This window comes from Pseudochaenichthys georgianus, chromosome 22 (genome assembly GCF_902827115.2).
Source record: "Pseudochaenichthys georgianus chromosome 22, fPseGeo1.2, whole genome shotgun sequence".
Lineage (NCBI taxonomy): Eukaryota > Metazoa > Chordata > Actinopteri > Perciformes > Channichthyidae > Pseudochaenichthys > Pseudochaenichthys georgianus.
This window is the reverse complement of record NC_047524.1, coordinates 20,213,011-20,240,128: the sequence shown is the minus strand read 5'-3', so window position 1 is coordinate 20,240,128 and position 27,118 is coordinate 20,213,011. Positions and strand designations below refer to the sequence as shown.

The 27,118-nt window shown below is 43.1% G+C and overlaps 1 protein-coding gene across 1 annotated transcript in view; it reads left to right on the top strand.

Moving 5' to 3' along the window:
* The window catches only part of cnksr3 (cnksr family member 3), a 34,542-nt gene extending 12,183 nt beyond the window's left edge, over positions 1–22,359 (top strand). Inside the window, exons 2-13 of the mRNA XM_034111383.1 lie at positions 5,516–5,679; positions 10,395–10,597; positions 11,945–12,032; positions 15,412–15,453; positions 16,208–16,327; positions 16,518–16,577; positions 17,182–17,250; positions 17,366–17,512; positions 19,218–19,342; positions 20,200–20,393; positions 20,496–20,582; positions 21,094–22,359. Of these exons, the coding sequence (XP_033967274.1) occupies positions 5,516–5,679; positions 10,395–10,597; positions 11,945–12,032; positions 15,412–15,453; positions 16,208–16,327; positions 16,518–16,577; positions 17,182–17,250; positions 17,366–17,512; positions 19,218–19,342; positions 20,200–20,393; positions 20,496–20,582; positions 21,094–21,395 (1,601 nt within the window). The 3' untranslated portion in view covers positions 21,396–22,359. The remainder of the gene's footprint in view (positions 1–5,515; positions 5,680–10,394; positions 10,598–11,944; positions 12,033–15,411; positions 15,454–16,207; positions 16,328–16,517; positions 16,578–17,181; positions 17,251–17,365; positions 17,513–19,217; positions 19,343–20,199; positions 20,394–20,495; positions 20,583–21,093) is intronic.
* The last annotated feature ends 4,759 nt before the right edge of the window (positions 22,360–27,118 follow it).

Genomic DNA, 27,118 nt, shown 5'->3' with positions numbered 1-27,118 from the left:
AGAGCACCATTGTGTGATTACTATCCCCAGTTCCCATTGGAATAGCTAGCTGTGTGTGTGGGGGGGTGTGTGTGTGTGCTTTGTTGTCCTGTGAAGTCATGCATTAGAGTATAGCTTAGCAGTCGCCGAGTGGAGCTTGTTTCTTTCTTTCTAATTACAGCACGGCCTGGTCCAGCCTGAGCCCATTGTACCAGGGTGCTGTGAATTCCCACAATGGGGCTGCTCAGCGGAGAACAATGAGTCAAATTCCTGACCGTTCCCTGCAGGTTCGGAGGCCAGCCTGATAAATAAAGACAGCGCAGTTACAGTGGCTTTGCTATTCTACACCCAGTAGCTATCCCACTGGCCACCCCAGTGGGGATATTGGTTTGTGTGTGTCCCTGTTTATGTGCGTGTGTCACAGGGTGGCTACGACTCCCACTGGGAGCACAGGGAGGGGTTGAGAGATGGGGGAGGTGAAGAGGAGGGAGCTTGTTTGGTTCTCTCTGTAGGAGGTGAAAGACTGTGCGCTGTTTTTCGTGTGTAATCAAACCCCTGAGAACGGAAAAGTTGGCAACCAAAAGCTGCATGGAAAGCTTTGTTGATCAAAATTGATCATAGATGCGACAAAGCGCTGGACTAGTGTAGAACTTCATGTACAAACCAGATCTTATTGCTTTTTCACCAAACAAACTCAATGGATTTTACATGTACTTGGCCACACTCAACTCAATCTGCTGTCTTCGTGCGTCTGTGCAGATGGGAAATGTTGAGATGATGACAAGAATAGATCGGCCATTTGCAAGCGGAAGGGTTCTGTTGTTTACATTGCCAAAAATGTGTGCTTACACAGCCTTTAAGTAGCCTGCAGAGCTCCGAGCCCCCCAACAGGGTCTGGTTGCACTTGTTGCGTCCAAACTGCCGAATCTGGGGTTCTTGCTTTCCCAGCTGTCTAGAAATATGCCTGTGTGTACGAGCATCCACTATACACCGAAACTGTTGCTTTGATAACCTGTTCTACACGTAATGACTGTTTACTGAATGGGAGGTGGTGGGTGGTAAGAAAGACCCCACAGTGAACAGCAGGTGCCATACTGAGTCACACTTCCTATTCTGTGTTTGTTTATCGGACACAGACATAGACACATTTTGTTCAGGTGCCCTCTTCCTCCTCATGCATGGAAGATCTTTGGGACTGTCAGACCATTAGGCGCTTACACACCACAGTACTTTTCCCACAAAGGTTAATCAGAACTTAGTTCATGAGAACTCTTTAGTTCTCATGAACTGAAGACAGCAGATTGAGATGAGTGTGGCCAAGTACATGTAAAATCCATTGAGTTTGTTTGGTGAAAAAGTAATAAGATCTGGTTTGTACATGAAGTTCTACACTAGTCCAGCGCTTTGTCGCATCTATGATCAATTCAGAACTCTTTAGTTCTCATGAACTACAGATCCCGTTAACAATAATAATAAGTCCCTGGGGGAGGATTAGGCAAATGAAGCCGCTGACGTCACTTCTTCTGCTTTGGGTTTACTGGCAGGCCGCAAACAACTTCACGGCGTATATTGCCACCCGAAGTCCCCGGCCGGAAGTCCCCAGAGCTGCTGGGACTCCTGCCGACACCTCCTCATCTCCACCGCTCCCATGTTTTCTTTTGTGTTGCCATAAGTTAGTCTCTCTGCATTTGTGCGCTGGGCTAATGCTAATGCGAGGATAATTAAATGGCGGCCTTACAAAACTTTTTTACGTTTACAGGGCGTGGTTTGCATTCCGCCCAGCCAATCAGAAATAGGAACCTTTTTCTGCCACGGAAGTCCCTGCTCTCTAGCAGGGATGGAAAAGGGGGTAAAAAGGTTCTCATGAACTAATTTTAGTTCTGGATTTTTTTGGTGTGAACGCAACATTTCGGAACTAAAGTGGGAAAAGTACTGCGGTGTGAACGCGCATCATCTTACTAAAAATGTTATTCCTGGATTTCTTGTTTAGACTATAACATTAATGAAGTTCCGAATCAGAATTCCTTCATTCCATTACAACAGCAGGCGTATAGTGCAGGTTAATAGAAGGCACATGTTATTTGTAATCTTAAAACTAAATGAGTAAATACAAATGATAGACAAGTATAACATGGTAAAAAAAATGTCAAAGTAGCTGGTACTGTTTACAGATAAATAAATTCAAAAGAAGATAAAGTGTAAATTGCACGACGGTATATTGCAGATGAGTTTGCACAGTTTTATATTTACAGGAACATTTTTTCCCTTTTTTTTCATAGTCCTAATATAGTCCATTTGTCCTTCATGATTTCCCTGATCCCAAGGTGACATCTTCAAATTGCACCTTTTTTATAAGACTTTCAGTCCCTATTCCAAAAATATTAACTTTAAAATCGTATAAACTGTCACTAATTGAGTGTTTTCCACTTTTCTTTTTATCATTCAGGAAACTTTAACTCTTCAATGGGATCAATGTTTTTGTTGTTAATTGCTACGTTGTACCATGCTTTAGTATAACTTGTCACAAGTGGCATATCAGTCAATTTTACAGTCATTTGTAATCACATTGAAGTTTGGGGTTCAATGGATGATTGTTTATCTTTTTGTCAATGCGATTGCATTCGACATTGGTGCTGTGTGAGTGTGTGTGTGTGTCTGCGTTAAACAGTCACACCCTTTGCTCTGGTTTGAAGACATTTGCCAAGCGGTTCACAGAGGTCATAAAACTCCAAAGCGTTTCATCCTTTGCTGGCTTTGAAGAGCATTCACACAGTCCTCCCTTGTGCCCCCCCACCCAGCTCAATTCACAATAACGTGACACTCTATCTCCTTTACTGGTTACTCTACCTTTTAATGAAAATGGATAGTCTCACACACATACACACACCCCAGCTGCCATTGATCCAGACCCAATAAATGTTTTATAATCCCCAATGTAAGGACACCCCCCTTTTATTCAGAAGGTGTCAATGGTTTAGTCCAGAGGGAAAGATTGCTGTGGTACCTTCCTGAATTCAGTAGGAGAATAATACTTTTTATGTGTTGCACACATCTACCCCCCATCCTCAATCATTGGTACCATTAAAGAGGTGGGTGTCTTTCTCTACGGCACGTAAACACACTTTAAATTGTTCCAATTCAATACTAATGCAGATTAGTTTTGACCCTAGAATGACCTGGCATTTTGAAACCCTCTGAAGTCAGACATGTAGAATAACAGAGAAGATATGTGGGAAGGAAAAACACTTGACAATGAATGAAACGACCTCGAGGAGAGGATGGGCCCCTCATTGTCAATTAGTGGGTTCAGACTCATTCCTACAACTATTTCTTTCCAGACTGTTTTCCCATATCTAGCCACTCTGCATGATATTGTGTGGTTTTAGAACAACCAAGCTAAAAAACATGCAGTGAAAGCTTCAGCGAGACTTATTGTAAGCTGAACCACAAGTTTCCCTTCTGCCCTTTCTTCTTCTTCTGGTTAGTGAAAAAGGGTGGCACCGTGTTACAGGAAATGCCTTTAACACAGCAGGAAGGAGACACGTTGCCCCCCCTGAGTCCAAGTCTTTGTGTTTATCTGATGGCAATCACTCAGTTCTTTAAAGTCTTACAATCCCTTGGTGTTGGCCAGTCAGGGGTTAAGCTTACAATTCTTGTTTCTGAATTAGCACGCCAGGAATGAGAAAAATCCAATGAGCCTAACTGGACCTGACTTGCGCAGAGGCTAATGGTTAATAACAAGCCATGAAGGAATTTCCCTTTGATTCTGTGGAGGTGACTGGAGTTCTCTCAGATATTTTCTCAAGGGTGTAGATGGCTCTCATGTTGAACTTTGATGGCATAATGGAATTTTAATGGCTTTGAAGGGATAAAGTGTGAGACCATGGCCTACGATTAAAAAATATTCTGATGGGAAGTGTCACTGTCCATTTCTAGAGAACAATAACCAGAAAGGGCTGCATTACTGAAAAGTCAAGGAATCAACCAGCGGGGGGGGGGGTGCGGTGCCCCCACAAATAGAATCAAATTCTGTGGGAAACACTGAATAGCACTGTGCTAAAGTCTGTTTACTCTTCGCAGCCTTTCAGTTTAATCCAGTTTGATTTTTCATAATGGTCTTGCCTACCTTAAACCGGTAAGCAAACGGAGACATAAATACATTTGTAATATGAAATAGTCAAAATGATGCCAACTTCGGCAGAAAAATAATCATTGTTGATTTCAGGACATTTTTGAAGTCTAATAAAAGTTTGTCTAAGACTTAATTGTATTATTTCTGTGCATTTTATATCAGCTGATCAACAGAATAAAACAGTATTGTATAATACAGGATTGGTGTTGCAGTGTTAATTGAAAATAGATTTAAAAACACATTTGTATGGGTTATATGCATATAACAAGATGAAGCAGTGTGGGTCGTGTCTTTATGTATAATCTTGTGCTCTGAAACATGCAGTCGAATCTTGTTCGGTCATCATTCCCCCTACCGTGGCACACACATAAACACACCCACACATGCAGTATCACCTTCTCCGCATACCCTTTGCAACACGTGTTTAGACGCAGTGTCACAGAGGAATGAAGACATTTGGAGCCATTGACAAAAATGTCTCGGTGACCAGAGAACACACCCAGTGAGACTTCACTCGCTGCTACATGTCCTACATTTTATTTGGCTGCTGTTGAGTTACATTCTCCCATAAAAGTGAATATGTGTGTTACTTGAACGGCTCACTTAAATGGATCGGCCAAACCCTGTTACACACTGGAGAATATTATATGTAAGGCTGTGTGTGTGAGTTACGCTCCGAGGGATTGAGTGTGTATTCCAGCTGACAGGTCTTTCATTAAAGCAGGGCGCAGGGCCATGTATCTGCAGCTGCCCCCGCTCTGTGCACTCTTTGATGGGGAGAAAGATGGCGTTTACCGCTACACCCATCGCTGGACTCACACACAAACCAACACTTGTTCTCAACTGTGTTGTCTCAACACTCCTAGACCCACTGAGGGAAACATTGCTAGATAGGGAGGGCATGTTTCTTTATGGCTTTATACTGTCATCTACTGTATAAGAGGACGCTAAAGCCACGAGAGTCATATCCTTGTGTGTTTAATGAGCAGAGCAGTTGCTGGTGTAACGGTCTGACATTTGTTCTTGGTGCTCCAAATAGTAGCAAGAGGCGGCCCCTGGCACTGGTTTATTGAAACACACACACACACACACACACACGCTCACAAATATAGCCATCCATTGTTTAACCAGCCAACAGACTTAAAGGTCTCAACCGTCACTCTGTTTATATTGTGTTTGTCTAGCGAAGATAGCAGTCCCACCTGTTCCTTGTCTGCACTGTACATACACACTCACATGCACACATACAAATGACGGATCCATTAGTTCAGGTGGCGTGTGTTCCAGCCTTTGCATTAGGACAGAGCGCGCTTGCAAATGACAGTTGAACTAACCCTTTGTAAAGCTGCGCGCTGATCTCTGTGTTGAATGTTTGTCTAATGACTATTTGCCTTCTGTGCTTAGGTTTGGACGACAACCTGCAGCAGTATGTGACCAACTTTGAGCGGGAGAAGATCAGCGGGGAGCAGCTGCTGAAGATCACGCATCAAGACCTGGAGGAGCTCGGCGTGGCCAGGATCGGCCACCAGGAGCTGGTGCTGGAGGCGGTGGACCTGCTCTGCGCGCTGGTCAGTAGAGACATGCTGGGAATGTGCAGCTTGATATGTATCCGGATACAGTAGAATTGCCTTATGAAGGATTTGTGACAAAGCAAGAGCTCTCTTTTGGTCACTAATCTTCTCCCTTCGCTCCAAGTATCTACTAAGTAAACCAAGCCTGTAGCTTCTGGTCCGACTGCTAAAAGAATCCTGCAGGAAGGACTATCATTTCCCAAACAGCTCAGCAGAGTGTAAAGTCACCACAACACACAGCAGCCCGAGGACATTGGAGAACAGAGGTGTCACTCAAACAGAAGAGAGACTGGGTCAAACGGGCATTGGGCTCAATTTGGCAGTTAGAAGCTGTGTGAGATGATTATAGGCAGTTATGTAGCAACAGGTGACAGTTTGATCTGTTTGGAAGATAAGATGAACTGCCTCTCTCCACTCTCCCCTCATGGGTACGCCACATACAAAATACTTGAAATATCTTTTGTCTCTATTTTTAAACAGACACGTCAGGCAGGTCATTCTTACTGCTGCAGCTTTCTACCTACCTGAGCCATCGTTCTAGCTTTAATTGTAGATCCCCTGTGCGGCTCTTATTAGTCACTCTGAGCAAACCAGCAGAATCTTTGTCCATCATCATAGCTCCCGCAAGAACTGCCAACAAAAGTATATCTGCCTTCAACTCGTGAGACTTGAGTGATGAAAACCCTCCATGCTCCAGCTGAAACAGAACCAGGTTTTCCAGCAGATGGGATGGATTTGGTTTTTATCGCTTCCTGTGCCATAAAAGTCCCAGATTGTGGTCCATGTGTTTTGATCAGCGTCAGCATTTCTGCCATTGTGCTCTATTACAATCCTTAACATGATTCGTTGGGGCATGGTTCTTTTGACACTGAGGAAACTTAAAAGTCAAATATTTCCTCCCTGACATGAGGCTGCATTTTACACTGATGCTGATCTGATAGCAGTAGGTCAAATGGGGTTTGGAACAACACATTGTATGGCCTTAAATAGATTTATTTGTGAGTGATCCACAACCTCAGCACATTGAAGCTATACATGGCTTTTTCTAGGGTTGTATAAAGCCGGCACATGTGTGATTTAGTGTGCGGCTAGCAACAAACTCTTAACACTTAACTTGCATATTAATATCATTGTGTGGCTCCTCTGTGTCGGGGTGTTGAATAATATGCTGTCTACTAGTCTAACCAGAAAGCATACAGGTTTAACATGGACATTATTATTTGATGATTCTCTTCCCTCCCATTCAAAACACTCTTCTATTGTTTCGTATTCTCCAAAATGCTAAGATAACCCGTTAACAATATCTTTCCTTTACCTGTAACCAATTTAAGTAAACATCTGGAAACGCTTGTCACCTACATCGGTGCCTTTGTCTGTTTTTGATAGATGTACTCATCGCAGAATATGTACCATATGGTATATCTTGTGGTCCATAACTTATTTCATCGTGACTGTAACCAGGCCCAGGTCTTTGTTCAACCCTTAAACCCTGACATCAAGGCATTGGATTGTTAAAGGTCCCATGTCATGGCCATTTCTACTGATCATAACTCCATTGTTGAGGTCTACTGGAATAGATTTACACTGTGCAATTTTCCAAACTATGGTTTTCTCATACAGCATCTCTGTATAGTGTGTGTATTCACTCTCTGACCTAAACGCCTTGTTGGAGCTCCTGCCCCCCCTCCCTGTGAGCCCAGTGTGCTCTGATTGGTCAGCTCGCCCACTGGCTCGCTGCTGCGAGGAGCTGACAGTGTGAGCTGGCTTACTGGTGTGGTTTCCTGTTTGCTGAAAACATCGCGAATGCTCGTGGGAAGGGGGGGGTGCGGGGGGTGCTAAGGGGACTAAAGCAGCCCCATCTGCAAGGCTCCACTAGCAGATGGACCCCACCAGTGGCGTCAAATTATCGCCGCTAAAAGAGTGTGTGTGCGTGTGAGGAGCTCCACAGATTTGGACCGATGGGTCCATTTGGGTATGGGCACGAAGAAAGAAAGGAAGAAAAAGAGAAATCTCCAACGAGGCGTTTTGGGGCAGCATAGACAGGTATTTTCTGTGTTAGAGTTTTACTCGCTACAGGGTGTACTTTGAGGGTTTGTGACTCTGCAGACCGTGTACATGCAGAAAAACCTTCATAACACACAACGGGTAATAACCGGAAAAGCATGACATGGGACCTTCAAGTCATTTCCCTATCATGCAGCCTTTTAAATGTGGTCTCCAAAGTGCTTCCTCAGCATGATGTTGTTATTCCCAGTAAAGCCTTTTCATTGCATTTTACATGTATTCCCTCTACCAAGATGTGTTTGTAGTGCTGTGCATGTGTGTGTTGTATGCCCTGTATAGTCTTATGCAATTTATTATCAGAGCATTTGGCACATTGTATCTTGAACGTCCCCCCTGCCTCCTTGTAACTTTGTATTTATTATGATCCCCTCTAGCTGATGCTGATGCGTCCTGGGGCCCACACAGAAACAGAACAAAAATATCAAGACATTAACACACAGGATCGAAGTAGTGCCTTTATACTTACGCCAGGAATGCTGGACTCTCAGCAACCTTTCCCCCCTCACTGACGCAGTCCGGCTTAACGTTTTTTGTCAGTTTTGGGCTTTCCTTATTAAGAATGAAGCCTTGGTCTTCCACAGGCCTCGTGGGAGGAAGTGAGGCCCCCGATTCAATTAGCTGTGGCAAGGTCACTACTACCGACAGAAACAGAGGCCACCAACCCCCGAAACCCCCACACGCTCTCACACCCCCACCCTCCCCAACTCTCTCTCTTTTTGTTTACTGTGAGGTCAGACATTTCCTGTTGCTGCAGTCACATTCATCTTTGTGACACTTTGCTACTCGACCTTTCCTCTTTTAAATGATTAAACATAAATATTTAGTCAAACATAAGCTGTCCTTTGAAGCGTGTTAAACCTATAGCATTTGCAATATGATCAATGGCCTAAGAGACAAAGAGAGAACATTTTAATTATGTGTACTGGACTTTTCTAAGCCATGGTGTCTTCTGCAGTCAGTGTTGAAACCCAGCACTTCTTTATTTGTACTCAGACCCCAGCGCCCTGCTCACATGACATTCACATGCATCAGCAGCCATTTCAAACATACAGCATATGACAGATCCTCCAGCCTCGTGAGCCACAGAGCTGCTGTAAAATGTATTTCATCTTGTCTAAGGGGGAACCTGTCTCTTTAGTAAATCAAAACACTTAACCTTAGACGGCACAGTGTAGCGACACACTCAGTCTCTGTCCAGGCTACAGAGGTTTGTATCTATCTTTTATAGTCAAGGCAGATCCATGTAATGCCTGTGGCGAGGGCAGGAAGTGCTGTGTTGCGATAGCCGTTCTCCATTTCTCCCGAGGACACTTAACCCAGTATATAGTCCCTTCAAAGAGCCCCAACTAGAGCCTGCACGGAGAAAAGCTCCTTCCATCTTGATTCTAGATCATCTTGGTGTCTATAAAAAGGCACTGGAAGCATGTACATTTGGCTTGAATTGTAGTTATGAGAGAAATTGCATTTGGCTGGAACCACAGATTTTGCTCAGACGTGGCTTTGAGCTCAGCTGGCAGCGAGGGACGAAAGCTCGCTGGACATCTGTGGGCCACTCAGAGCTGCTGCGGCTGTGTGATTAGCAAATGAAAAAGCCAGGAGAGACGTTTGATCTGGAAAACACTCGCACTGCTCTGTGCTACTGTTCCACGTTCACTGTGTGGAGGACTGAACGGGAAAACAAACCAAATGACTTCTTTCATTTATTACCTTATATTCCCCAAGTATGTTTGCTTATCTTCTATGATGTTTGTTTAAACAATCCATCTCATGTCAAATGTACAAGTTATTCTTCCTGCAGCTACTGTTTGACCAGTTCAGTTAAGCAGTGATTCCTTTTGGAGTGACTGAGGGAAATGATTTGTATATTTGGAGTGGAATAAAAGTAGACGCTAACCACTTGCAGATCTCCGTTGTTTCCTTACCATGTGCTGTTTTACTCCTTGCTAAGCATATTTAGCTACTGGCAGGCGCATCACACATACAGCAGCAGTGCTGGCAGCGATGCAACACCATGTAAGCTGATATTTACCCGGACAGCGGCCAGCCTGCCCTCTCTCTGCTTACCGTTAAGCAACACATTGTTCGCTAACCACTTTATCCAGTCAACACATTGCAGAACAAAGCCCTTTCTAATATTTGACAAGTGCTAATGCTCTCAGACACACACTCTTCCCCTCAAACCTAAAAATATGCATATTGTTGCAGCTCGGTGTTCAGTTCAAAGCTGATCTGTGCTGTACTTGGTGACCCTTGACGATAAAGCTCTGCGGCTTCCTGCATGTGAATAACCTAACAAATTGCAGGAATGCATGAGCAGGAAACAACCCCGTCTAAAGAATGCAAACTTTGCCCCGCTTGGTTGGAATCAGGTGATGGCACGTGCGTGGAACAAACCTGAGACTGGAAATTCATGGCAGACAAGTGCACTTACATTTTATATGTCAAAGAAAAGATTACAGCTCTTGGTTGTACAGGAAACAACATGTTTTCCTGTTAAGGAGACTCCACTCAGCAAGTAGCTCCCAGGCCTGGACTGTGCAGAAGAGCTTTGATCTCCACTTTATTGCCAATAAATGTCCTTTCACATATAATAATTAGTGTTTTATTTCTTTGTATCGCCTTCTTAAAAAATGGTGTTTTGATTTCAGAACTTCGGGGTAGAGACGGACAACTTAAAGAATCTAGTTGTGAGGATGAGAGCCGCCACCAACAGTCTACACATGGCCACGTCTGACCGCAGGAAAAGCCCAGCGTACGACGGCAGCATCTCTCGCAAGCCCCCGAACGACTTCCTCACCTCTGTGGTGGAGCTGATCGGCGCCGCCAAGAGCCTCCTGGCTTGGCTCGACAGGTAAAGACTTAGAAATACAGATCATTTTTCTTCCAACAATAGATGAGCCTCAATGGATTGTAGAGAAGGAACGGGAATCTCGGCCCCCTAAACATTTGTCTGTATATGGTAATGTTCTCCTAGCTGTTGGAAAGAAACCCCTTCCCATCTCACCCGTCTGTCACATATAGAGAATGTAATGAACACGACATACAGTTTGAAAAGAAGAAATGCTACGTCTGCTTTGCAGCTGAAGTTGGAAGAGTCCCCTGTGCTCTCCTGGTGAACTGCTCCACATCACACCATAAAAGCACCGCATGTTATTAAGCAGTTTGCCAGGATTTAATGTTAGCTGGCTGACAATTAAGCTTCTCCCTTTGTGGGACACTAGGCTAAAGCGGGTAAATGATGTCATGATTTCAATGGCAGTTGTGAGATGGATGCAGCAAACGGAGTCTAAAGGTGTTTAAAGCTAAAGTTAGTTAATGTGTTTATGCTGCGTATAGATCATGTTATTTAGTTTATTGTTGATCAGGGTTTTGATGTTAGGGGGAAAAGAGACGCTGAAGGAGATACAATGGCGCCAGAAAGGTGACATTCTTGAGTTACAAGTCAGTCACCCACACACTGCAATCAGAGCAAGGTTCACGGAGTCTATTATAAAGTATAGTGTAAGTAGCTTATAGCAGTAAATCACAGGAGACGTATTCTTCCTGCACACTTTACAAAATACATATAGTCTAATTCATTATAGTGCAAGAGCTCTGCCACGTGTTCTTTCTTAATGAAGCTTTACATGGCCAATTTGTGTTCAAACTTTCAGAGAAGTGTTAATTACTCAAGTCATAGTTTGTTGTTCTTTAAAGACTTTTTGGCCCGAGAGTGCCTTAATTGGAGGTACAGAGTTCAAAGGGGGAGATAGAGGGGATGGCATTGCCTGAAATGTTTAACCCACGTACTTGGCAGTATATACTGTATATGACTAAGTCCTAGTTAGTGGTGGTGTTGTACAGGACTGTATTACATTTAGATTTTTGTAAAATATTCTTCGTCATGTTTTAATTGAGTTGGGCAACATATCAGAAAAGCCTCTCTATAGTGTTTGTAATCCACTGCTAACTACAACACATTCTCAGTAATAAACACATAATTAAACTAATACCTCTCTGACGGTGTTGTTTAAAAATGAACATTGTCAGAGCTTTTATGTTTGAGTAATAACACTACCACCGAGTGTGGCAATAAATATCTAACATTGTTGTCACATGCTGTCACGGCTTTGCGGTTTGAATGACTGCATCTCAACCCAACTCTGCAGTCATTCCCTTGTCCCTAATGTTCTCCCTTTCCTTCTTTGTCTGCTTGTAGGACGCCTCTTACAGGGATCAGCGACTTCACAGCCACCAAGAACAAGATCATTCAGCTGTGCCTGGAGCTCACCACCACAGTTCAACAGGTCTGCACGCTAGTTAGCTCAGCAGCACATGTCCACTAGCTAGTCCCTGGGAAGCACACACACAATAGGTTTTCCCACTGAGCACATAGCGACCACGGGGCACAGACATGCAAGATAAAGTGTAGAGAGAGTTATGAGAAATGTGGTCTGGCATCCATGGCACGAGCCTGAAGCCAGCACTCCGAGCACATTATTGCAAATGTTTTTCTTGGGCTCTTTTCCCTCCTCGCGCCGGCTAATGAGGAGACCCCCAGTGCGGGGACGTTTAATGGTAACCGTCACTTTTGCGTTCCCAGTTTCATAAAACCCACTGGTGCTCTTAAAGGTGGCTGCCAACATTCCCCAGGCTGCCGTTCTCCGTCAGCCATGTGGTTCACATTTTTGCTTCTCCAAGACGCTCACAGTGGGAGACCAAACTGTCTAAAAGCACTTCCTGTTTATAGGTTTATGTGGGGATGAGGAGGTGGTCCGTCTGACTGCCAGATAGACGGTTAAAACCGACATACATCCACTATATTCGCCACTTTCTGCGGAGCATTGCTCAAGCATTGCATCACGAGACAGTTGGATGTCGTGTTCTGTTATTATCAGACAACCTGTAGAAGTCGGTCATACATATGTCTTAAACAAAGGGCGCTTGTGATTGGCCTTTTCTTTAGTGTCAAAGCCTTGTATGTACAATATGTTCTCCCTAAAGGCTTTGACTTTGACTCATTTTACAGTGCCAGTGAAAGTGGCTGCTGGGACTGCAGGTGTCCTTTTTTAGAGGGTTATTGCATCAAAATAAATTCCTTTCCCAGAGTGCCCATTTCCACACCAGAGTCTGGGATTTCAGCGCCTCTGGTGATTTACTCAGGGTGTCCCGGTCATGGTCATCCAGGAGAAGTAGTGGGGGGTTTACATTTCCCACACTGCCATGTGAAGTGGGGAGGTTATGGTGTAGAATAAACTCCTGATGGGTGCTGAAAGAGTCTAGTAAGACTGGAGATTAGTTTCCTGCAACAACTGGAGGAGGGATGCTGTTTGGTCCTCTGGTATCTTAAAACTAGCTGACGGCTAAGTATGTAACCGCAGAAACACTGATGAGGACGCTTATAGAAGACTATTGGCCTCCTTCTTTTTTTATATAGATGTGGACCATGTAGACTCCATTTGTTATTCAAAACATGTAGGTCAGAGTCTATATGCGCCTGGTTAATAAAACCGGTTGTGCAGGAGACTGCCACAGTGGTTAGTTTTATGACGGGGGAGGACGGCGCGAGGCTTGCCCGGCTCGTTCATGAACTTCAGCCAAGAATTAGGGCTTTTCAGATCACACAATTTATGTGTTCTGCCTGAATGAAGCCTATGTGTACATGCACAATGGGACACGGCCATAAAACCGTGAACGCATCACGCCGTCTTGGCTGACCCGTCAGCGTGGAGGTCATTCTCACTCAAAGAGCGCATTTTTTCATCGATCCCCCGTGTCTTTTATCAGCACTTCCCACTGCAGAATTGTTGGCTCAGAGATGAAGTTTTCTATCTCTTTATTTTCTAACGATAACAACAGAGATTGCATGATGTAGGCCAAGTCAGAAGGCCTGGTCTTTGTTTAACTCCAGTGGTGTAAAGGCAGCTTCTCTCCCATCACCACACTCTCTCGGCCACTTCATTGCCCGTCCATGCAAATCCTCTCTGTTGGCAGATCAAAGGCCTGAAGAGCAGCACACAGTCATCTGATCCACACTGGCTGTGGGATCAAGTCCATAACGTAAGGGATCAGCACACCCAGGGAATTGTCCCTCTGCCTCTCTCAGCGCTTACTTACGATCTGGCTCCTCTCTACTAAAAGGACTGGACAAAGATATGGGATTCATTTGGGTATCATGAACAGATCTTAGAAGCATTATCCGCGATTGTATTCACATTATTTGATGGAACTATGAAACCTGAGGCATGTCCCATAAATGTTAAAAGGCTTAATGGGAGATATGCCAAGCCATGTCTGCAGCACATAATGATACATTTCACGGCCTCTAAATATGTGTTTTTATCCCATCCCTCTTGGCACGGTCAAGAGTGTAGTCATCCAAACATGGGCCAGTCTCTAAAACAAATATTCAGTTACATGTTTACGCAAGTATAGCCAAATTCTTTCTTTAACCACCATATGTTCTTGGCTGCCATCAGGAACTTAATTCAGGAAACATGAGTTTGGGACAAATACGTCAAATGGAACCTTGTTTGTTTTTCACTGTTAGTATTGGATTTCAACTTTCCCCTCATGTATGATACTTTAAAAGCCTTCCAAAACCGGGATGCACCCCGCTTTGATGTGAGGCCATCGCTCAGGCATTGACAGTCATGCTAATCCTGTCAATGCAAACTAACAGTATGACAAGCCAAGTGCGTCTGAAAGCAGACGCTCGCCTTTCGCCCGGTGGAATGTGCAAGCTATGGAAATATGGAAAAACTTGCTCGACCCCCATCCGCCGTCTGCACAATGAATTCACAAAGAGCAACAGAGCTGGCTTTGTACTTGGCACATGCCTGTGCATGTCACTAATACTGCGAGGTCCACAACCCTTTATTTTGCCTCCACAAAGGCTCGTGGCTGTGAGGGCTCTACAAATATCAGACACTTGAAGCAGATGTTCGGAGCTCTCTCAGTTTTGACAGAAGCATTTCACCTGTGTTTTGATCCGTGGCCTCCCTCGGGGCTTTCCCAGCATAGAGACAATTTCGTAAATAAGCATGGCCCCCCACATGCACTGTGAACCCCCCCCCTGCCTCGGCCTAACCAGGGGCCCTTTCAGCACCAACAACACAGTTGTCAGGGGAGGCTGTTGCCTCAGCTGTGGCCTGTCCAGCTGCAGTCTAAAGAGTGCTGCCTCGGAAGAGACAACGGTCAGTCTCTCAGCTGACTTTACACAATGTATCCTTGATGGCAGCTACTGTGTCTTTCTGACTACGAGAAGCCTCCATTTTTCCCTCCACTTTCCACCGTGGAAAGCAGCAATGCATCCAAACACTTGCGGAAAACCTAAGCGCTTTGGATGAGGGCTTTCTGAACATCATTACATGTTTTGACCCAATGTTTCCCACCGTGTCATCTGCACATTGTTACTATATGAGCGTTAGCATGGTGTTTACGTACTGAATCACTGCAATTACAGCCTCCCCCAGAATTTAGGGGAAGAGAGGTCATTTAAATCTAAAAGCTGTTTATTTGAGGCCGTTCTCCATTTCTCAGTTCTATATCTGGAATGCTCATATCGTTTTTACCCAACCCCTATACTTTCTTCTCTCTGTCTCCATCCATTGAATAACCTCTTCCTGTGTGCTGTTGTTCACTGCTCACACTCCTAATCTGTCATCACTGTGTGCTGTGTTACAGGACTGCAGTGTTTACGAGATGGAAGAGAAGATCCTGGAAGTTGTAAGTGTACTCTATCTCTGTCCTAATATAAACTACATGAGATCCTCAAGTTTCTACACGGGGGGGAAACAGTCTGCTAGATCGTTTGGGTAAACGTCTCCTTTACTCAGAGTAGCAAGGTCCGCTTTCTGACTGAATGCAGCAGACGGGTCTAAAGGATTGCCAACAGAGGAGGCGGCTCTAACACGCCCCCGACCATCAATCACTACTTCCTGTTCCTGACACTCGCCAGACCCCTTGGGCTAATGCTAAGCTTCCTCTAGCACTCCGTCTCTCTCTCAGACAACCCAAATAAAGTCCATATTAGAGCCAACGTCCTCTTTTGTTTCATGCTCATTTTATATAAATTGTCCATACAAATTGCAAGAGTGGACATCACAGAAAAAGACCCCTGTTATGATGACGACTGTTAAAACAAGCAAAGAACAAGGCAGAAAGAAGGGCGGAGTGCAAAGGACTGATTTCATTGTTGTGTGTGTGCGCTGCTTCTTCCACTTAATCGCACACCAATGGTCCCCTCTTTTTTTGCCCATTTAGCCTAGCACTAAATGGGCCCATACACACAGAGGCATGTATACAGGGTGCTGAAGGATAAGTGCTATGTGTCACGAGTAGCAGTGTAACAAGACTTGTTCCAACCTGTACAACACCCAAGGCACACACACAATAGAATATTTAGAACACAGCTTGTAATCACCGTAATACGTTTATTAGGCACTACTTATTTTATTCACTGATGCCTTTTCCTCTGCAGTCAAAGATTCTGAACAACATCTGCGATCAGACCGTGAGAACCACCTCTGACCCCCTCATGAGCCAGTCAGCCTGCCTGGATGAGGTCCTGCTGAACAATATCAAACCGGGAGAGGGCCTGGTAAGGAATGCTGGGAGATTTTATTTGTCTTCCTCATTTTTTGTTTCCACCCTAAATCAAATGTCGGCCATATGGAGGCAGGCTGGGAATGCGTGTCAAATTGTGACCCTCACGTATCATGTCATACATTTCTCTCCCTTTGGGAATATTATGTCTTCACTGAAAAATTTGGGTTTTCTTTTTTCCCTAGGGGATGTACATCAAGTCTACGTACGATGGGTTGCATGTCATCACAGGAACCACAGAACATGTGAGTATGCTGACCTCAAGACCATTTCAGCCCCAGAATGAGGAAGTAGCCCATTCTTTGTCATTTTAAATGACCAACTTAGAAATCCCTATATTATTTCACATTAATCTTAAGACCAAGCTTCTCATACTGAAAAAACACCTCCTCCTCCTCTTCATATTCTCTTTCTGAGAGCACACTTACTTATCCGAAGGAGTTGAGAACTACTCATCCGTGAAGGGAATTGTTTGTGGTATTTACCTATGACTGTACCGGAGTGAAGAAACAAACAGCCTCCACAAAAAAAGAAAGTCCTACCCTTTTCCCACACGGAGACAACCAGTCGGTGACTAACACACGGCATCACTGCCACGGCCCGTAATCGTGAATCAGGACTTGAATCATCACCAGTTTATCACGTTTGACATCCGTGTGACATGAAAAACAATTAGTCTCATATTCATACACGCAGAGGGTGTTTTTGTTTTTCTCACGAATTGAACCTGTTGAATACAATATGTTAGAGGCAGTTGGAATCAAAATAAAGTAGCTCCAATTTCATCAGTTTTGTAAATAGTAATGCGTTGGCAGCAGGTGTTTGACCTTTGCTATGTTTGTTATTCAGTCACCTGCAGACCTCTCTAGGAAGATCCATGCTGGCGATGAGGTGATCCAGGTCAACCATCAGACGGTGGTAAGTGTTTATTTTTTCTCCTTGTATATCTTTATATTTAACCGTGCATCTTGTCAATTGGAGCACACACTATGAATATTAAAGAAGAATTGTTGTGTTTGTTCCAATGAACCAGGTGGGCTGGCAGCTGAAGTACCTGGTTGTCAAACTGCGGGAGGACCCAAAAGGTGTGGCCCTACTCCTTAAGAAGAGGCCCACGGGCCCAACAGGTTTCACCCCCGCCCCGCTCAAGAACATGCGCTGGAAGCCCGCAGTACAACAGGTACATGCACACAAGCACACAGACCTTCCTGCTGTCATCATGTGCGATCAACAAAAGCCTGTGCCAATTATCAGCTTTTGAGGGAGTTGTTTTCTAAACCAGCAAGTTCAGACAAGTGACACAGAGCCACCCTGAGAGTGCTGCCGGCTCCACTGAATAGAGCATTGAGTTGTCCTTCATGCACAACCGCGAGGCAAACACAGTCCTGTGATGTCATTAAGTCTAAGAGATAAAGCTGCCAGCCTTTAAAGGGGCCCTATTATGCTCATTTCCAGGTTCATATTTGTATTGTGTGCCTCTCCTGTGACATGTTTAGATGCTTTATTAATCAAAAAGGTCTTTATTTTTCTCATACTTCTTCTACACCTCTTTTCACCCTCTGTCTGAAACCAGAGCCCAGTCTGCTCTGGTTCGTTAGCTGGCCGGCTCTGTTTTAATTGGTCATCCGCTTAGAGACGTCCTCCCTTAGCCTATCACGTAAAATATGTTGAAGGGCTAGCCAATAGACCTGTGTTACGTAGTGATGTCATTATGTCACAGAATTTAACAAGAGTCCAATGGAGCCGTTTCGGGGGGGAGAGAAACTCCCTCTGGCGTGATTTTTTTTTTTTTTTTCCACCTTTGCTGACCATTGACATGAAAAAGAAAACCTATATAAACACACTACAGGAAAGGGACATCCCAAAAAGTATGATAGGGCCTCTTGAAGTAGTGTAGCCTGGTTAGATTGTTTCTGACTTATTAAAAAGAGCCCATATGTTGCCATCCCATAGACAATGGGTCATGGGCGGTGATTCGTGTTATTTGGGTTCACCCTCCGTCTTTTTTTTTTTACAAAAAGCAAACACTCCAAATGCATATTGTTCGAAACTAAGTCAAGGTTCGCTGATAAATATTGGGCTAATAAGGTTATGTGACTATAATCCAATTTGCTCTCCTCCCTCGTGAACACATTAGGCTCAACTTAGCTTTTAACCGCATCTCTTGCACCTGAGTCCCCTTTAACAGACAAGCAGACAATGAGCCCATTGTTAACCAAACTACCAACATGTCAGCCTCTGGTTTTGTCTTATCATGTGTAGCCGGGGAAGGCAAGATGAGGAGATATCAGACAAGAGTGGGTTTCTCAAAACAACAAAGAGCCTCTCAACACTAATGTCAACATCATTGCCAGCATCCTGTTTTAACAAGCAGTCAAGGTTATCAGAGTGAGACATCTCTATCTGCGATAATAAGGACGGAGTGGAGACAAATCATACAATCTGATTCAGGAATGAAGGACATTGGCTTTGTAATACTGTATAATGTGTTCACATGGGAGCTATTTGGAAAATAAAGGAGGGAAATGATTCATGAGATGCCAAATCTGATGTTTAGTTTGTCATTTATTTATCACATCGACTACTTCAGACGTATCATTTAGTTCTCTATTCAAGGGCACAATGTTGTTGAGTGTTGGAAAACATAACTGTGGAAAATGAGTACTTTTTTTAAGTACATGTCTCGCGGGCTATTTTGGACTTCACTTACGATCTTTCCACCTCAAACAAGAAGGTTTTTACTCGCACACAAGCACTTAAACGTCTCACCACATGTGGTCAACTCCTCCTAGTTGCCAGCAAGTCCTATTTAGTCTGAAGAAACGGAAAGCATTGACTTAATTTGTTTTTAACTGTAAACTGATATTGATGTTTATTTTTTTCAGAACAATTCCTCCTTGATCAGAACCCAGTCTCCCTGCGGCTCGGCCAACGGGTCCGCCAAGAAGGAGAAGCCGGCCATCCTGAACCTGTACATCCCCCCCCCTCCTCCAATGCCTTACACCCCACGGTAAGCTGTCCCATAAGCTTTAGTTGTATTTAATACGTTGAGTTCTAAAGTTGCAGCATAAGAAATAATCCATGAATCAGCTCCAAACATGTCCACGATACAGTCAACCCTTGCCACATCACCACACATCAGATGTAGAACGAGTGTGTCCCGGACTCGTGATCACCTCCCCTCCCTAACCTCCTACAGCACATTGTGTTCAGCTTGTCTTCAGCCCACTGCCCTCCCACCAGTCCCCCCGTAGTTCTTACGCAATGGCTGTTTCATCTTCCACCTCCAGGAAGAGAGCAGAACGTGAAGCTTTGAATGTCTGTTGTCAGATTTCGAGGCATCATCAACCCTTTCTTTTGTAATATAAATATAATTTATGCTTCTGTTAGGTTGCTGCTAGGTAGGACTGTTGATACAGGTCTGTACCTCATCAAGCCAGAGCAAACCATTATTTGAATGCAGTGAATATTTAGTTTTGGAAATGCTCAAAGTCAACACATATGGAATGATGTAAAAACATTATTATGTTTATTTTTTCTATAAATGTTGACTTTTTGATGCTCTGGAATTATTGGACATGTTAAAAGTCAGAACCAATCCTACGCAGCCACTGCAGGAAGCTTTTTCCACAAATAACATGATAGTTATTATATTAGCGTAGCCAAATAAAAATGTAGAAATTGAAAATCAACTCCTGAAACGATTCAGTCCTACCTAAATGTATTTGTTTCTAGCACATCATATTTATTGAGTTAAAGACGCATAACATAATTCTGCTTACAAACCATCCTAATGGTGTTATGCTGCCAACTGTGGAGTGTGAAGGTGTAATGAATGAATGAATGAGCATGTGTTTCTCCACACAGAGAGGGGAGGACAGAAACCTTCAGCAGCATCTGTGTCAGTAAAAGACCAAAGGGCTCCGAGTCTCCAAACTCCTACCTGGACCAGGAGAGGATGAGGCACGGCAGCATCGCAGAATACGACAAGCTGAGCTTCGGCTGTCCCATCGAGGCCAACGTGATCCAGAGCAGACTGCGGGAGCACAAGCCCTCGCGTGGTCAGTCATCATTTCTAACCTTCAAATCTCCAAAACTTTCCAACAGTGGATAATGAATAAATACGATATTAAATGAATGCAATGTTAAACTCTTGTCTCCAGGGAAGCCCCGGCCCCTCTCCATGCCAGTGGATACCTGCCTGGGTGTGGTAGACCCCTACGCTAAGCCCTGGACACAGGGAAGGAAAGGTATTGACAAGCATGCTTTCACTTTGATGCAAAACCACTATAATTCCATAGAAATGAAGATACCTTGTATAACCCCAAAACATATAACTTTTTAAGGATTACATATTTGTGGTTTGACACTTTTTGAACTCTTTTACACTCGTGTTCCATACAGATAATGAACAATAAAGCTACAAAACAGAGCCATGGCACAATACACTCATTACTCTACTGATGTGACATTTGGGAACATTTAACAGGCCAGAATCGAGATTATTACATATTTATCGCTAATAATGGTACATTTACAACCAATTATAAAAACGTGTCTATGTATAGACGGAGCTTCCTTGACCATAAAATGCATCACATAAAAGATGTTTAAATATTCTTGAGTTAATTGTACATTATTTAAATTCACAGAGCCAGGCTAGTCGGTTCCTGTCTTTATGCTAAACTAGGCTAATTAGCTGCTATCTTCAGACAGATCTGAGTGGTATCAATCTGACTTCTGGTTGTCTCTGTGCCTCAGGTGAAGACCTCCTCCACAGATACCTGAGCAACGAGAGGATCCCCACCATCGCAGAGGAGGCCCCCTCGGTGTCCCCCTCGGTGTCCCCCCCCTACAGGCCTGCGGGGGAGCGTCACCTGGTCAGAGTGGACCACATCAGGGGCAGCCGCTACTACTCCAACTCAGACCTCCACAACAGCGCCACCATCCCCTACCAGGAGGACCTGAAAAAGACCCCCGTAGGCCCCGCCTCCAAGCGCGCCACAGCAGATCGCTCCCTACTGGTCAGTTGGATCATGCGGCTTAAGCTATTGACTCACTGATGATGCGCTTCCTGTCCGGGGCTTCCTGTCTATTGTCCTTCCTCAGTGCCTTTTTTTAAATCCAGCTGTTTGTTTTTTTGAACAGCTTTGGGCTTTTTCTCACACTCCTCTCTCTCCCCCAAACCTCCATATTTCCCTGGTGTAACTACTACTACTACCAACTACTACTCCTCAACCAAACCTGCTTTTGTAGTACTACATTACATCATCACCCCTTTAACACTGCCTACAACCCTCCTCGTCTCTGACTACAAGTCCCATCTCTGCCTCAAGAAGACACAGTGTGTTCAGGTTTAGGACACTGGCCTTTTGTGCTGTCTACGGACTCCTCTGTACATATTAAGCTATGTCATGTTTCACTTGTAATGCTCTCTGGTACCGTTATTTAATACTTGCCTGATATTTCGTCAGCTATTTTGATTTCATTTGCATAAATAAGTTATAAGAATACAGCATATTTTGTTAGTAATACTGCTTTAACTCAACCGTGTCCCTTTTTTCTTTCTCAAATGACACTTTTGTGAGTTGGTTACATTACCCTCCACCAAAGGTTGCCTCTTGTAAGCTATGCACACACTTCAGAGAGGATTTAATGGTCACTTTAGTTGACGATGCTGAATTGGTTGGTAAAAAGGATGTTTATACTAGCAAATATTTGTGCTGGTTTTAAAGCTATGCATTCCATTTCAGTAAACTTGTATATCCTGTGTTCTCCGTTGACTCTGAAATGACCCACCTGAAGGGCCGACACACACCGCTGGTTGACAGTAATAAATGGTCTTTTTAAGCCAATGTCTTTTTTGACACACTGGTGTAACGGCCTTCTATTTTCTGACTGATCACAAGAGACAGAATGACAGTATTATTATTTTTTAAAACAGGGAAGAAGTGTCTGTTGTTGCTTTAACTGCCTTTTGTAAGTTTTGAATAGCCTTTTATTAAAAATTGCAGTTCATGTCAGTGATCATTTGTATTGTCTTTATTTTACCATTGGGTGTGGAATTTCTGCTTAACGTGTAACTACAATGTAGCATGCAGGATGTTATTATATCCTAAAAACTATGTTGTTTAAGTATCACATAAGTGCCATATGTTATAACACTGTCAGTGAGGGCAGCCCAAGTCATTATTAACCTCCAGGACCAAAGTATTGAAGTGGCAGGCTTCTAACCTGCTTTGACATTTTGAGGTGAACCCTCTTGGGGTTTTTAAGCATGCGGTGGAACAGGATAGCCAATGTCGAGTTACCTTTCTCTCTGTGTCTCAGATGGTGATGCGTATGCAACTACCTCCCTCTTTGATGAAATGTAACTTCCAGCTGGGGGACCATATGGTCAAAGCAGGTTTTTTCATCGGGGGATCTTATTCCTGCACATATGTTGCTTTTTAAACATTTAAAAGCCAGGTTAGGGTTACTGACAAGCTTTGGCCGTTTTCATTGATTTTGAAGAAGTGTTTGCCTGGGGAACGATCAGCAGCTTTGCATCATGGAACCGAAGACCTGACTGCTGTCGAAAACATCCCCCCCCCCCTCTTTCCCCCTTTGCCTGTTTCTCTGCATGACTTTTTTTGGATGGGCTTTTCTTATCTATCCACTAATTCTTCCTCGTGTCTCGCTCTGCCCGAGCTTGCTGAGGCATAGTCGCCTGCGGTCCTTTACTAATTTGCACATTCTGAAAACTTGTGGTCTGCCTAAATACTACCTGCACTCTGTTTAACCAACTGCTAAGTTTACTAACCACTAACATGTCATGCCTGCACATCCTGAACGGTCACATGGGAATGAATTATGGCTTGTATATGCATGTGGAATATTGTTTGTTATTTGATCAAAAACGACATTTGAATGCAAAGAATGTTGTTCTCCATTTCCTTTTTTCCTATTAAGAAGACATGAAACAACACATAATTAGCAAAAAGTATATAGTTTGTAATGTGAATTAAAGACCACATGCCACATTTACAACTTACACATTTACAATTTAGCTGCCTGCTAGATAAGACGCTGCAGTGTGACAGTTAATTTGAGTTCGAGAGTGTATGTTGAATGATTAGGATAAGCAAAACCAACAGAACAATCTTAGAATGATCAACAGCATTCCTGAGGGAATCTTTGCGTATTTTAATCAAACTGAGGCTTTCAGTGCAACTATACAAGATTGGTCTCCAACATGCGTTAACGTCAATCTTTATGTATCGCAGGGACCTGACTGGCACTCTAGCAGTGACTTCCTCAACCGGTAAGTTCCTCACTCTCTACCACACACACACAAAAACACATTTAAATGCAGTGTTTTATAGTTTATGGTCCAATAGAGAAACCGAAGAACAGGGTGGGTCTAATTTTCCTACAGGGAGTGACAGTTAGCGGGCCGTGGAATCTTTTTAAAACGAGCCACAGGGTGGGCTGCTTTTATCATCAGGGAAAATACGTTATAGATGACCAGGCTGAGATTCATTCAGGAAACAGAGAGAGAAACAGATGCCGACAGCTGTAAGGTAAACACTTTAAAGTTAATATCCAAGAGTTGTGGTATATCAGTTGTTTAATGCCAGGATATGGCCTTAGGAAACATTATTGAAACTGATTTCCTACACCAAGAATAAAAATAGATTTCCTTATCTTATCAGAGCAAAGAATCGTTAAACGTGTCTTATCGGCTTAAATTAACAATGATGAAAGTATTAAAACACGTAGTAATCTCAACGCTATCATACCTCTTCAGAAGAGTTAATGGATATTTTTGTTGAAGTGCCGACATTTCACCACTGTTTGGATGGTTAATCATTTTATAGCCTTGTTTAAAATTATATTTGTGTTTTTGGAGACATTGTTATCTCTCAGGACCAGTTCCCACACACCAATGAGTCCATCCAGACACCTTCACACGCTGCACAATCCTTAGAAATGTCACTGTTATGACAAACCCTGACTCTTCTAACTATAAATAACAGCATCCTTCTGCGAAATATGGCGAGGATTGCAATTCGTCATCAGTGGCCCCTGTATCTTCTCTGGTCTTGGATGTAGGGCCCGAGGAGGTGTGACTCCCCACATTAACACCGTGATTGATGACTAAACCTCTCGCACAATACCCAGCCTGCTGCCCTCCCTGGCAGTTCTATTCTGAGAGCCAAACACAAACACATGGCATCCTGTTTGCTGCACGCTCCATCATAACACATTACTCACATGTATGATATATAGAGAGATGCTATTGTCGTTCTTGCAGATACGCAGTTGACTCATCGCTGGTGTAGGTTCATAAACGTGCAACACTGATGCAGGCGGGGGTTGATTGATGGCGGATTTAATCAAGTGTCAAATTAATCATGGCGTGTTAATCCGTAAAGAAACAAAAAAAAAGTTGTTTTCCTCATGACAAAGCATGCAATATGTAAATTGGCAAAACCATTAATTTGGTTACCTAGGAAAGTAAAAATATTTGACAGTGTAATGCAGAAAATAAACCATATTTCCAAAAATGTAAAAAAATATGTAATTTAAAGAGGAGACAGACTTGAATATGGATAATAGGATACAGACAAAACAAATTATGTTACCCAGCTGAGGTATATCGAATATTTTCATCATTAGTAACAAGTTTCATGTCCACCCATGCTGCTGTGGCTGAAAGATAAAATCATGTCTGCGAAGCAATACGTATGTGTTGGAAGTCTGAAGTCGCTAATGTCTGATCTAAAGTATGACGGATAGATGAAGCGTCTTAGAACTGCTTGATCAGCTTTAATGGTCCGTTTAAAAATCATTAAGTGCTGACTTTCATTACCTTTACTTTGTTCTTACAGGTATAATCAGCCACAAATACGATCCTGGTCCTTCTCCCAAGCAGTAAGTATATTGTGTTGGGTTTATCTGAAGTGAATGCTATCAATCCTGCACCAGATAAATGTATGTGGTCAAACAGTTGTGCAATGTAAGGAATGCCACTTGCTCTCAGCCTTGGTAGAGAGCCTCAATTCCAGGCTCGTTATTTTGCACACAGATATGACAACGCAGAGACTTTCCTTCTTTTGGACACAAACCACCAGTGCTAATATGCAGTAGTAAAACATGCAGGCCTTGAAGATGTTTAGTCTGAGTCGACACCGTGAATTCTTCCCTTTTAGCTATTGCAATGTGGTATACCACATTGGTCCAGACCAAAATATCACACCAACTTTTGGATGGATTACTATGACATTTTGTACAGATAATAATGGTTCTCAGAGAATTAATCCTACTCATTTTGGTAGGCCCATGTGTTTTCATTATTCACTTTGAGCAAAATGTCTCGTAAACTATTGCATGGATTGTCCTAAAGAACTTTGGTGATTCTTTAAAGGAGGAATATTAGGAAAAACTCACTTTCTTGTATTTATGTATTTAGAATGCTTTCCAAAAACCAACACATTTTTAAAAAAGACAACCAAATGTAGTTTTATATTTGCCCACTTGGTTAGAAAACATGGTTCTCAGCAAGCCATCCAAATGTGGCTTTCCTTCCTTTGTCAAATACAGTCTTATTAGAATATACAGGCTCCCATCTGAGTATATTTAAAGAGACAGATGCTAAAACTAAACGTTTTAGTCAGACCATTAATACAAGTATTTTCAGACTGACACTATGAGAAAATACATTTGCTTTTTGAACATTGATTGACAAACCCAATATGAACCTGGAAATGAGCATGATATGTCCCCTTTAAAGTTTCATCTTGCAGTATTTTTGTTAGCTCAATATTACCAAAACAATATTACATAACCTTTGCTATGAGTTTGATGCTGCTAATTAGCAAAAAGCTAACGTGCTACCACAATAAACTAAGATGCTGAACATGCCAAACATAAGCACTGTGGGCATGTAGCTCAAAGCAGTTCCTCACAGAGCTGCTAGCATGGCTGTAGATAATTTTTCCTATTCCTCATCGAAGGTGCTAAAAGTGGAAATTGTTCAGCATCTATTGACTCTGGCAGGTGTAGAACTGAAATGACCTAAAGGGTAAACTAAGGATCTCTTTGCTGTCTTTGCACACACCTCTGGGCCATACATATGAGTTACTGTCAATCCCTTAGCAGCACATACACCCCGGAGGTGGTCAGATGGATTAAGCTAAATCCCATTTGTTCAGATTTATGGTTCAATGGACACTTGTTGTTGCACCAAACAAGAAAACCTTGACCCCTCTGTCAGCAGCTATATCAAAGTCAAAGTCAACTTTATTGTCAATCTCAAAATATGTTTGTACAAACAGAAAGACCGAAATTATGTTTCCCACAGTCCCGAGGTATATAAAAAACTCACACATTAAAATGCAAGAACACTCAATAATTTACAAAAAAACCGTTTACTTCAGTAAGAAGGATATATATATATATATAAAAAAAAAAGATGACCCAGGAAAGAATTGGGAGGACAGTTATGAATGGAGTGTTTTACTGCTTTTTTTCCTTTTGGATTATTTGTGTGTGTACCTTTTATAGACCGATACATCTGCTGCATAAAAGAAAACTAAATGTTATTTAAAATCCTCATTACAGTCATCAAAACAGCATTTAGAGCTATACTGACTCAGTGAGCATGTGTAGCAACATCTAAACTGAGGTGGTGCCCATATGCCAGGGCAACAGCAAGTGAGGGGCATGCAGCACTGTCAAACTGAGCAAGCAAGAATCTGATATCATTTCCAGCCCTGCACCCTTTACGCTGTGTGACGAGATT